The sequence below is a fragment of the Rhinopithecus roxellana genome, chromosome 2 (assembly GCF_007565055.1).
Source record: "Rhinopithecus roxellana isolate Shanxi Qingling chromosome 2, ASM756505v1, whole genome shotgun sequence".
NCBI classification, from domain to species: Eukaryota; Metazoa; Chordata; class Mammalia; order Primates; family Cercopithecidae; genus Rhinopithecus; species Rhinopithecus roxellana.
In genome coordinates this window covers 155,220,938-155,234,578 of record NC_044550.1, presented here as the reverse complement: position 1 = coordinate 155,234,578, position 13,641 = coordinate 155,220,938, and the positions used below count along the sequence as shown (strand labels likewise).

General features: G+C 45.0%; 1 protein-coding gene across 1 annotated transcript in view; it reads left to right on the top strand.

The window, feature by feature from the left end:
• STK32B (serine/threonine kinase 32B) overlaps positions 1 to 13,641 on the top strand; it is a 332,155-nt gene that overhangs the window by 266,774 nt on the left and 51,740 nt on the right. Inside the window, exon 6 of the mRNA XM_010370057.2 lies at positions 10,819 to 10,922. Coding sequence (XP_010368359.2) covers positions 10,819 to 10,922 — 104 coding nt within the window. The remainder of the gene's footprint in view (positions 1 to 10,818; positions 10,923 to 13,641) is intronic.

Here is a 13,641-nt window from a genome sequence, read left to right as displayed (position 1 = left end):
CTTTTTGATGTTTACTCTGGTTGGTGTTTTCTGAGCTTTTTGGATATGTGGTTTGATTACTCATCATTTTTAGAAAATTCTTGGTCATTATCTCTGCAAATGTATATATTTTTGACCCATTCTCTCTCTACTCTGTTTCTGGGATTTCAAAACGAGAAGTGAGATCTTTGATATTTTCCCTCACAATATTTGCATGCTCTCTTCTCCCCATCCCCCACCACACTTTTGTCTCTTAGTGTTTCACTTCAGGCAATTTAATTTGACCTATCTTCAAGTCTTTATCTCTGGCACTATGTTTTGGCATTTGTTTTTAGCATTTCCATCTGCTTTTATAGTTTCTATCTTTCTGTTGAAATCCCTGTCTGTTAACGCATGCTGTCTACCTTTCCACTAGAGCCTTTGAAATGTTTTAAGTTCCTTGTTTGTTAGGTCTGACATCTAGTTCATATCTGAGTATGATTCTATTGATTTCTTTGTCTCTTCACAATGAGTTTTTGTTTTTTTGTCTTGTGTCCAATATTTGTTATTAAAATATTTGCATGACGTAAAGGAAAATGTTTAGGCCTGGAAATTGACATGTTTCTTTTACTACTTCGCATTTTTTTTTTTTTTTTTTTTTTTTTTTTGGAGGAGGTAGCCTTGAGTCAATCTAATTAGGAGTTGAGCTTGTCTTAAGTTTTGTTGTTCTGTGGTTATTTTCAAAAGATCAGCTTTAGAGTTCAGTTTCAGTGTGGTTACCAAAGTGTTATCCTCAATGTTCCTGTTCCACCTTTGACTTAGTGTTTCTCTGTGAATCTGTGCCTTAAATAGGGTCTCTCTCTAAGCTCCTGTTCCCTAGCAATAGGCTTCTGTTTCTAGTTCCTTGCCACTTGCTGATGTGGCAGGGGGTGGGGAGAGTAAATGTCCTCTGCTGCTTTGGTTCAGCCTGTCTTAGGTAGGCTCTGTGTCAATGGGTCTTGGGGATCTTAGGTGTATTTCACATTGATCCTATCTTTCTCCAGCAATAGGAAAACACTAATGGTCTGATCCCAGGATCTTGGCAAGGAAATGAAACTGCATTTGCTAAGGCCCTGAGGCAAAAGAAGCTTGGCCCATGGAACCAAAAGAAAACTAGTGTGACCTGAGCAAATTCAGCAAGAAAGATAACCCTTGAGAGATCTGTAGGGCCAGATTATGTGTTACCTGTGTGCTGCGTTATAATTTTTGTTTTTTTATAGCAAGTTCAATGGAAAATTTTAAAGAACATTAATTGTCTTGGATAAATAGAGAATTTGGAATTCTTTAAGAGAGTGGTACTGGATAAACTAACTTTTCTATCATCTCATATGCTATTTAGAATTTCATCTCAAGTTTCACATATTGACTGTAAAATGCACTGACTCTAATTCTGTGCTTCCAGTTAGAATATCATTTCTCCATGAAAACTTCCAAAAGTCTTTTTTTTTTTTTTAATTTACTAGTTGAATTGGACGCATTTCACATGAAGTATCTTTCTGGTACTGGTACATCATTTATTTCTGCCCTTTATCAGAACTTACCTATTTACTCATTAGCCAGTTAAGCATTCTTTCCTCTTCTTCTTCCTATGCATACCTGTGAAATACTAATGGTCAACAGCTGAGCAGTTTCTTGCATACATTAGTGAAATGAGTTTTTTTTTTTTTTTTTTTTTTTTTTTTTGAGACAGAGTCTCGCTCTGCCGCCCAGTCTGGAGTGCTGTGGCCGGATCTCAGCTCACTGCAAGCTCCGCCTCCCGGGTTCACGCCATTCTCCTGCCTCAGCCTCCCGAGTAACTGGGACTACAGGCGCCCGCCACCTCGCCCAGCTAATTTTTTTGTATTTTTTAGTAGAGACGGGGTTTCACCGTGTTAGCCAGGATGGTCTCGATCTCCTGACCTCGTGATCCGCCCGTCTCGGCCTCCCAAACTACTGGGATTACAGGCTTGAGCCACCGTGCCCGGCCTGAAATGAGTTTTCTATTGCTAGCAATGTTACTAGCATCTCCCCCAAAAGAAAAATTATCAGACTCATGCAGTGGTTTCATGTTATCTCAAATTAATATTTAAGCAGGTGACACCTGAGTTCATCTGAGTAGCCGAGAGCCAAAGAAATACAAATTACACCCCAAAGGATTAAGAGAGAGGCCAGGCATGCTACTTATCTCTTCTTTCCACAGCTTCTCAGCTCACTTTAATGCAATGAATTATGGCAGAGCTCTTGAATCATTTGGGGGAACATGTACAATATGTGCCTTGATGAGTTGGGCTTCCATTTATGCATTCATTTCATTGTCCATTCAGTAATAATGAATTACTATAACAAAAACTAGCTAACATCTGTTGAGAACTTACTTTGTGTCAACCTCTGAAGTAAATGTGTCACCTAAGTTGTCTCATTATGGGGTAAGGGCTATTATCATTCCATTGAATCTGAAATTCAAAGTTAAATGCTTGCCCAGTGACAAACAGCCAGCAAAGGTACCCATTGAGATTCAAAGCCAGGACGCTGTGACTTAAGTTATTTGCCACTATGACACATTAAGCATCTACTTCTAGATCAGCTATGTGCTAATCCTTTGAATCTGGAGCTGACTTAGTCATGTCCCTGCCTTCAGAGAGCTCACCACCCAGTGGGGGAGATGGACATGTATACTATTAATTAAAATAGAGCATGATAAGTGCTGTAAGGAAGAAATGAGCAAAAGTTTAGTGAGAATCTAGGCCATAGATTGATGTATTAGTAATTTGCCAGGAGAGAGGGTAAGATGGGAAACAGGAATAGCAAGGGACTTGATGAAGATCCCATAGTGAAATGTGGTCTGAGTCTCGAAGTATGAATAGGAGTTCATGAGTATGAAAAGCGGGCTAAAGTCATTGATGATTCAAAATATAGTATATCCTATTGTTTGAAGCTGGCACAATGGGGGTAACAAGAATAGTGGACAAATATGAGGGTGGCCTGCTTTTAGGAAATTTTTAAACTTTATTCTATAGTAAATAGGAAAGTTGGAATGATTTTGAGCAAGTAGTTTGAACATGTGAATAATAACAACAATAATACTAGATACCATTTATTGAGCGCTTGCTATGTGCTTAATCAACAGATACATAGCCATTTTCTCTTCACAATAAGATTATGTAGCAGACATTGTTATTCCTTCTTACAGGTGAGGAAACTGAAGTACATATAAGAGGTTAAGCAGCTTACCCAAGGTCGTTGTGCCAGTAAACATGGGAGCTGAGGTTCAATTGCAGGCCTGAGTAATGACCACGTTTGTAATCCCTCTGTTTCACTGATTCTGCTACTTAGAAGTCTCTCAGGGGCAGGTGGAGTTGGGATTGAAGAGCCCGAGGCTGGAGACAAGCAAGTGGTTGAGGGAGCAACAATGAAACCAGACGCAGATGGAAAAGGACCAGAGTGGGGGATAGAGAGGAGGGTAGAGAGGAAGTTTCTGGAAGGGAAAAATGGTAAGTCTTGGTGACCAATCTAATTATCAAACACAAAGGCTGAAAGAGTCCTAGAGTCCAAGTTGATGCCCAGGTTTCTGACTGTGCAGCTGAAAAGACCCTTGTGGCTGAGATTGAGAACTCAGAAGGGGCAGTTTGAAAGCTTAGTTCAGACAGGTTGAGTTGTGCCCATGGGACTGTAGGTGGAAGTGTCCAGTGGGTGTTGGCTACCCAGATCTGGCCATCCTGCCAGCCAGGATGTGCAAGCTGGAGACATGGTCTTGCCTTGAAGAAAGTATCAATGGGTAGGAGACTTGGGTTCTAGTCCTGGCTGGGGCAGAAGTCATTTAACTCCTCCATTCGGCCTTGGCCTCCATGTCCATAACATTTAAGGAAGGAAGGAAATTACCTTGAAGGCCCTGTCTAAGCCAAAATTTAGTAATTCTATGTTCCCAGTCAAGAAGAGAGCAAACACCTGTGGAAACAGATCCTGGAAAGCTGTCAGCTCACAGGCTAGATGTTGAATAGCATTTCACACTCCACTGCAGATATCAAAACCTTCAGCAGTATTCACAGAGCTCACTGCAGCAGGCTAATAATTATACTTTAGGAGGTGATTGTATGCTTTTCGTATTTTTAGTCTAATGAGGAAGTAAACTCTGTGTGGTTCATGAGGGGGCAAATTCCACCACACGCGCATCTACATTTCTGAGAGAAAGAAAGGCGATCTCTCATTTCACGCCCCATGTTCCTGCTTTTCTGGAAGGCCCATTATATGATGCCCTAATGCTCCTTGGCATCAAAACTCACTTTCCATTTCAAACTTTCATTGGCAGAATTGCCTCAACCACTGGTAGAGATGGTTAGCAGGAGGTGAGGCTGATCTTTCCAGGCCATTGCAGAGCAGCCAGAGTTCCCTGGTGCCCAGTGTCCGCCCAGTGTATTTTGGACTCACAAGAATCCATAGAGCATGCACCACGCACCCCATGCAGTGAAAGCTAGTGGGAAGAAAGCATCCACTGTCAGGGAATGTGAATCAAGATCCAGTTTCAAGAGGATTTTAAATCACTTTTATTAATAGCAAAACCACATTTATTATCCTTCTTTTATCTGCTAATTCAATTGGAACCAAAACGAATAGATGACTAATTCAGTTGCAAACAAAACTAAGAGTGTTTATGAACATCAGGACATTTTGGAATATAAAGCATAGAGAGTATATGCTATATGTGTACACGTACATGGATAGATATGATTTTTATATTCAGCATGTTTATAAAGGTGGCATAATTGCTGGAAAATGTATGGCCTTTGAAGGAGACAGAACTAGGTTGTCATCATCTGGTTGATCTTGGGGAGTGGAACTGGGTTCAAATAAGCCTCGGTAGCTGTGTCACCTCAGGTGTGGTACCTACTGCCTCCAAGCCTTCGCTTCCCGAAATGGAGGTAGTACCGACCTGACAAGGTCCTTGGGAGATAAAATGAGATAACGCATAGACATTCAGCACAGTCCCTAGCATCTAGATGTGCTTTCCAACGTTAGCTTTTCCAAGACATGAATAGCATATGTAAAGAATTAAGAAGAGCTTCAGGCACATAGGAGGCTCAATAAATTGCCACATTGATATTGCAACCATTGGCATTGTCAGTAAAGCCACTATTCATAGTAATAGTGGAACAGCTGTGTTGAGCCCTGGCCTTAAAGTCATAAGACTGACATTCCAGTGTGGGCTCCTTCACTCATTATCTCCATGACCCTGAACATACCCCCTAATCCCTGTGGGCCTTGGTTTCTTCATCCATGGCCTATGCTTCAAGGATGGGAAGACTGACATGTGAAGGAACCTGTTCCCCACAAAGCCCTGCACAAATGCTATGGACATGATGGCAGTTACAGTTGGCATTTCCAATGGCTGATAAATAGATTCAGGGTTGGCCATTCCCCTTACCAAAGCATTGGAAGAAGTTTTAGTTGTCGTTGTTGTTTGTTGTTGTTGTTGTTTGTTGTTTCATGGAAGGCCTTGGGGAATTTTATGCATCCATAATCCAAGCAGGTGTAACTAGGCCTTGGACCCTGGACAACCTTTCTGGGCATAGCCACACACTCCCCCGATTATCTGCTTGGTTTGTTGTTTGCTGCCCCCTAAAGCTGCCTTTATCACTAAGGTGCCCCAGAGTGTCCTCAGTCCCAGCCTTTTCTGTGTCGTCCCAAAGCAACTGGCTCCTTCCTCTGCAAGAACCCTGAGCAGCAGCCCAAAGCCTATGTTGTTGTGAAGATGAATCAGTACTCTTAAAACAAGACTTTGTACAGAGCAGATGCTCCTTAAGCATTAACTCTTTTAATTAGCAGGATGTAAAGATCTTAGACAGTGCTTGGCATACAACAAGGGCAATAGAAGTGTTTGCTATTTTTATTATGATCGTTTATTTATTTAGTCAGTCAACAAATTTTTCCTTTCTATCTTCTTGGTACCAGGCAAGGGATGAGGCACCAGAGAGAACAAGACAGTCTCTGCCCTCGAGGAGCTTGCAGTCAAGAGAAAAGGGAGACAAATAAGCAAAAATGCATGAGGAGATGAAGAGCATGGGGGAAATGAGGAAGCCCCTATCTGGCCTGGGTAGGAGGGAGACGGCAAGGAATTGATAATAGAGAGACTTATTCTGAGGAGTCCACTGTACCTGTGAAGATCCTTGTCTGACACATGGTAGGTTCCTGGAGGATGTAACCCTAGGGCTGCACCTTCTGTGAGCTGGGAAAGAGTGTCAGGAACAGAGACGGAGAGAGGGTGTTCCAGGAACAGCACTCAGCATGGAGCCAGGGTGGCCATAGGCAAGCGAGGCAGCACAAGACAGCTTGGGGCCTCCGTGCTGGGCTGTGGATTTGAACTACCCTCTGGGCCAGACTGGTCCCCAGCCCCTAGTACTTTATGTTCCACCAAAAATTAAAACTAGGAGAGATTCCAGGATCAAGTCAAATACATTTCCAAGCCATGCCCGCTATTGAGTTGGGCCCCTGTGAACATCACCAAAGCACATCAGCACACGAAAGGCTCCAAGGATGATGATAGAACACAACAATATTGATGTCATAATCCCTGTGCCACCAAAATGATGTCATTGGCTGCTCAGAATCCCAGCACTTAGACGCAAGAGAACTATACAAGTTTAGAGCTGGAAGGACATGGAGCCAGTGGCATTGCAAGCAACACAGTTTATGAAACAGCCACTGTGATGGGAAGATCTTTTAGCAGGGAATACCATCATCTGTGGCATGTCAGAAAACTGACTCCCCGGTCAGCAGTGAGAAGGACAGATTGGAGGAGTCTCGGGGGCCAGAGGACCAGCTTGGAAGCTATGCTGGTCCTAGGGGACTAGAAGGGAAAGCGAGCATCGGAACATGAGCAGCATGTGAGCAAAGGCGAGGAAGGGAGGGTACACACGCGATTAGGAGGTAGAATCATGCAGACTTGGCAGCTGAGTATCACTGTGACAGTCATGGGAATTCCCTAAACCTCAGAGTCAGGACCAAGAATTCTAGACTTGACTTCAGAGGCACTACTGGGTGGTTGAGACAAGCCTCTCTTCCTCCTCAGGCCCAGTGTCTGGTTCTAACAAGGATGTGTGTGAACACGATGAGTTTCAAGGGACCCTTCGGCCCTCCGATGCTGACATCTCAAGATGCTATGAGCTGTTTCCACCTCTGATGCAGACATCAGTGAGCCAGACAAGCCCTATGGCATCAGGGTGAAAGAGCCAGTTCACACATTTATTAAGTGCCTTCTGTATACTGGGCTAAGCACCAGGCCCTGGGAGGGAAGGAAGGAGGGTGGAAGGGTGTACCAGGGCACCAATCCCCGGGTAACTCAATTACTCCTGTCAGTTACCCAGAACAGGGAAAAGGACCCTGAAGTCAGAAAACCAAGAGGTGCTAATCCCAACTCTGCTGTGCTAGCTGGGTGACCTTGGCAAGTTCCTTACCCCTTGTATTCATTTCTTGTGGCTGCGAAACAAATTACTACCAAGTGAGTGGCCTGAAACAATAGAAGTTCATTTTCCCACAGTTGTGGAGGCTGAAAGTCCAATATCAAGGGGCCAGCAGGGCCATGTGCCCCTCGGAAGACCCCACGGGAGGATTCTTCTGCCTCTTTCAGCTTCCAGCAGCTCCAGGCCTTCCTTGGCTTATGGCCGCATAAGCCAAGGAATCTGCTTTTGTCTTCACATGGCCATCTTCTCTGTGTCTCAGATCTTTCCTTTCTCTTATAAAGACATCAGTCATTGGAGTTAAGGCCCAATCTAAATCCAGGATGATTTTATCTTGAGATACTTGATTACATTTACAAAGACCTTATTTTCAAATATGGCCTTATTCATAGGTCCCAGGAGTTAGGACTTGAACATAGCTTTTAGCGGGCAATGATTCGGCCCACTACACTCCAAATGCCTCTGCCTCCTCATCAGAAAAATGAAGATCATCGTAGCATTTATCCTGTTGGGTGGCTGGGGGAGAATTAAAGAGGTAATACACATATAATCCTTAACATGGCACCTGGTTAATCACGGTTGCTGTTGCTCTAAACCTGTGTAGTTCTCTCGCGTCTAAGTGCTGGGATTCTGAGCAGCCAGTGACATCATTCTGGTGGCACAGGGATTATTATGACATCAATGTTATTGTGTTCTATCATCAGCTCCAAGTGTGTGTGTGGGGCAGGGGGAGGGAATGTCACCCTGTCTAGGACTGCAGACATTTGTCACTTGACTAGTCATGACAGCCAGGAGAGGATCACTCTGCTGCTGCTTCTATCCTGAGTTCTGAACGGACTTGGGGCTGCCAGGCATGACAAGGATTGATGGGGAACACTTTGGCACATACAGCCATTCTGCACCGCTGGGTGCACCCTGCGCTATTGGAGCTTGTGGGCTGGGCCAGCAGCGGTCAAGGCCCTGGGAACACACAGACAAGCATGACGGGACTCCTTCTCTCTCGAGCCCTCAGGACTGAGAACAGGAACAGGCACACACAGCGGTGCAGGGAGGGAAGTCCCTGTAGGCTCAAGCGCAGCTTCGGGCTCAGTGGTAGGATCCAGGTGGGATTCGGAATAACACAGCACAGTGCCCAGCAGGTACTAGGAAAGCATTAAATACTCACTCATCCAGTGCTTAATGAACAAGTGTGATCACTGACTTTGGAGACAGGATGATCTATCACCGATAGAACAGGCAGACAAAAAGATGCTGAAAATACAAAACACACAGAATTTGGAGACTGATCGTTCATGAGCAGAGGAGGATGGCATTTAGGAGGGTTCCCAGATTTCCGGTTTGGGAAACTATGGACGATGGGGAGGCATGGCAGAGGAAGCGGAGGTTGGAGTGATGATTCGACTGTTAGTAATGCCTGATGTTCATGGAGCACTCACTACGGGCCAGGCATCCTGCTAAACTCTTGGTATAGATTATCTTATTTAATCTACTTAATCCTCACAACAGCCCAATGAATAAACCATTATTATCTACATTCTACACAACTGAGGCAAACAGAAGGTACGTAGCTTATTACTAACAAGTAACTCCAGTAGCGCCAGCAGTCTTCCTGTTTCCCAGGGCACAATGTCAGTTCCTTTTTAAGGGGCAAATAATCTAAGGGGCTTGTTCTCGAATTCCCGATTGAACCATTCTACCATGTGGCATTAAGTATATAGTTTGTACTGAACAAAATGTTGAGACAAGTCTTACTTCAAACAGGAATTCAGCAGACCTGTAACGTGTGCATCTCAGCTTTGCATTTCCTGGCTGTGTGACCTCTTCATACTGCTGGCCCTCTCTGAACCTCCCCTTAAAACATGTCCCCAGAGGCTGTTGTGAAGAGAAAAGGAGAGCCCATGGGTGAAAGTACACTTAGAAAATGTGAACCAAATGGAGAATATCACCAGGGGGCAGCTAGAAAGCAACTGCTGGTCAGATTCAAGTGTGAAGCTGCCCAGCCAGCGCCCCCAGGTCAACTCATCCTGGATCTTCTTTCCATGCCGAGTGAATGCCCATCTAGAAACTGAGTTGAGACAGCTTTGATCACAACAGGTTGTGGCTCCCCGGGGCAGATTTCGGCTGCTCTGACAACTGTAAAATGGAATTATGCCTGCAAATTAATTTACTAGAAATTGTCAACATTTCACAAAATGTTCCTGGAAGCCCACATAGACAGTTAGACCCTACAGTGCACTCCTGGCCTAGTGAGGTGGGGGTGAGGCACTGAGATCAACCCACCACTCAGCCCCTTGGAGAGTGATCAGGGACAAGGACCCCGGGACAGATGCAGTCCCCTGAAGAATAAGGGTCCACCGCTCTTGGGCCTCCATCGCCTTCACTGTATTTTTTCTATTGAGGTGAAATTCACATAAGATAAAATTAGCTATTTTAAAGTGAAAACCTCAGTAGCATTTGGTACATTCACAGTGTTATATGACCACCACCTCTTTCTTGTTCCAACCCATTTGTTTTCACCCCTGAAGGAAAAGCGGTACCCATTAAGCAAGTGCTCCCACCTTCCCCTCACCACCCACAGCCCCTAGCAACCTCCAATCTGCTTTCTGTCTTGCGGATTTACTCACTGTGGGTATTTCATGTTAGAGGCCACCTATGCTAAAACAGAGTTGTCCCTGAGATAGGCCCCAGCTCTGAGTGTTCATTAATCAAGGTTCTCAGCCCCTTGGGGGCTCTGTTCCTCCTCTTCACTCTGGGTTTACCCCACCAGTTCTCCCACTGAACATGCTCCACCAGTCCCCCCCCCTCCAGGGACATGTCTTCACTTCTGCCAAGTGGACGGCCCTTCCATGCCCCCTCAGGGCGTCCCATCTGCATTCCACCCAGCAGTGTCACTCCAGAGCCTCTGGTGATGCCTGTAACTTGTTCTCAGGCAGCTCATGGCTTACTGAGGGTGTAAACCATGTGGCATAGTGAAAAAAGTACAGGTTTTGCTGTCCAAAAAAGCTAGATTTCTGGCCCGATGCGGTGGCTCACGCCTGTAATCCCAGCACTTTGGGAGGCTAAGGTGGGCGGATCACCTGAGGTCAAGAGTTCAAGACCAGCCTGGCCAACATGGTGAAACCTCATCCCTACTAAAAATCTCAGAATTAGCCAGGTGTGGTGGCAAGTGCCCGTAATCTCAGCTACTCGGGAGGCTGAGGAAGGAGAATCACTTGAACTCAGGAGGTAGAGGTTGCAGTGAGCTGAGATCGCGCCACTGCATTCCAGCCTGGGTGGCAGAGTGAAACTCTGTCTCCAAAGAAGCTCGATTTATCTCTTTGTCCCCTCTCTAAGGGGTGGTGGCCATGAATTGGGATACACAATGATGTTCTGTTTGTCCTCTCGTTGACAGCCCCAGAAGTATTCCAGGTGTACATGGACGGAGGCCCCGGATACTCGTACCCCGTCGACTGGTGGTCCCTGGGCGTCACAGCCTATGAGCTGCTGCGGGGCTGGGTAAGACAGGCGCCTGTGCGGTGCACACGAGGGGCTGTGCAGTGGGGGCTCAAGTTGTTCCTGGGCAGGCGGAGTCGACAGGGCACGCAGTGCAGGAAGGAGAACTGGTGGAAGAGTCACTGCCCCCCCAGGTTTCAGTCCTGATGCCTGTGTGCCGCCTATGAACGCCCTGAGCTTCTGGTCCAACCCCCTCATTGTACAGATAGGAAAGAGGCATCCAGAGGGGGAGGGTCTTACACAAAGGCCCACAGCGGATCAGTGACAGGTCAAACATCAAAGCGCCTTGGCCTCGTGGTTTCAAACACTGTCCTCTTTGAACCCACAACACAAGGTCTCCATGTCTGATTTTCTAGCTGATTGGAAAATGTTGAAGGGTGAAGACCATGCTTCTTTTTTCTCTTTGTTTGTTTTACATCTTCCCTGAATATGTAACTCAGTGTCCTATAAAAATGGGACATTCAATATGTATTTGTATTTTATTGCATTTAAATTTACTAGCTGAAGATGATGAATGGGACTATTTGGCAGCTGTAATAGCACATACTTTTATTTGAGCAGAAAGTATTATGTCTAGGCTGGACGCAGTGGCTCAGCACTGTAATCCCAGCACTTTGGGAGGCTGAGGTGGGAGGATTGCTTGAGCCCAGGAATTTGAGACCAGCCTGGCAAATATAGGGAGATTCCATCTCTACAAATAATAATAATTTTAAAAAAATAACTGAGCATGGTGGCACTCGCCTGTAGTCTCAGCTACTTGGGATGCTAAGGCAGGAGGATCACCTGAGCCTGGGAGGTCAAGGCTGCAGTGAGCCATGATGGCACCACTGCACTCTAGCCTTGGTGACAGAATGAGGCCCTGTCTCAAAAAAAAGAAAGTATTTTGACTAAAATTAATTTTGAGGTGTTATTTCTTTGCACAAGTATCATTTGAAAAGGATGTCACTTCACCATGTCTCAGGACCATGGTTTCCTCATTGGTACAATGGGAATAATAATATCCTTTCTGTCTATTTAGCGGAGCTGAAGTTTTAGGATTCTTGGGTTCCTGGACTGTGGGAGACATGGTTTGCCTGAGACTTGTCTCCATAGCGCCAGTGCCCAGCACAGAGCTGACAGAGGCAAAGAGCCAGATTATCCCACCGACTACAATTTTAATGTTGTTTCAGTCATTTGCATACATGCATATTCATGCACATAGAAAGTTCCTTCCTTGAGGGCATGGTGGTGTCTTATTCATTGTGGGTGTCCCATTGCATGGTTATAATGCGTGTTGAATGAATGTTTGTTAATGAATGAATGAATGAATGAGTGATGAGAGCAGTTTGTACACCATGAGCACTGTGAGCGCAAGTAAGGATTATTTATCACCCCGTAGTCCGGCAACAATTTTCTGCTCTTGATCTCAATTATTTCCCCTAAATTCCTCAAAAACATAATTACTATACATTGCATTCTTAGAATGCAAAGAAAATATGAGCTTGTTCACTGAATGAAAAGAATTAATGTCCCACAGGTTTACCTGTGAGCTGCTGCGGGGCTGTGTAAGACGGGTGCCTGTGTGGTGTTCCTGCTTGGTTCATTTCTTGTCAGCTGTTTCCTTTGATATATATGCTCAGAGGAGGAATATGAGGGTGGAACCAGAGCACACAGGCATCCGCCAGAGGCTGTTAATCTCATGTAATCAATCACAGCAATGACCTTGGCGAGCAGTTGCCCTAAACGTGACTGGCCTCCTGCCAACAGAAAGGATATTCACAGTCATTCCTCATGGGTCTGTGCAATCAAAGATGATAGCTTGGCAAAAAGCCCCAAGGATGGAGTGGTCCCTGCCGATTCACAAATAAACTATTTTATTTTATTTTTTAATTCTTCTGAGTTTTCTGCTTAAAGATCCAGATGCTCTTTTCAAGGACGATGCTTCTTGGAAGAGGAAGAAGCAAATGATAGGGGATCCAGGCCTTTGGCATGGCGACAAAGTAATGGAATGAAAGAACACCACCTGTTATGTACTACTGTAAATCATTCTCCGAGATATTCTTAACTGGCTTCTTTGACCCAAAAGACAACAGGTTTATGCAAATAATTTATTCTCTGTTTTTCATACTGGAAACAGTTGATTTAGTCAAAAAGCTGTGCTGAAAAACACTCATATTTATCCATGGACGATGTAAATTTAGGAGTTTTCCCCAACTCTTACAATTCCTCAGTCATGTCAGTGACAATATCCTTGGGTAGGATCCAGGAAGCTTCTTACGTCCAAAAGAGGAAAGAAAGTCACAGTGGAGACCAGGCGCGGTGGCTCACATCTGTAATCCCAGCACTTTGGGAGGCCGAGGAGGGCGATCACCTGAGGTCGGAGTTCAAGATTAGTCTTGTCAAGATGGTGAAACCCCACCTCTACTAAAAATACAAAAAAAATTAGCCTGGCATGGTGGCGGATGCCTGTAATTGCAGCTACTTGGGAGGCTGAGGCAGGAGAATCGCTTGAACCCGGGAGGTGGAGGTTGCAGTGAGCCAAGATTGCGCCACTGCACTCCAGCCTGGGTGTGACAGAGCAAGACTCTGTCTCAAATTAAAAGGTCATAGTGGGAATCCCCAATATTGTTCTAGGATCTTAAAGTTGGAACGCATTGAAAATAATGGGTGGAAAACTGTTACTATGGCTTGTTGGCCAGGGATCCAGGAAAACAGCTGTTTCTCCTCACAAGGAGCCAAGCAC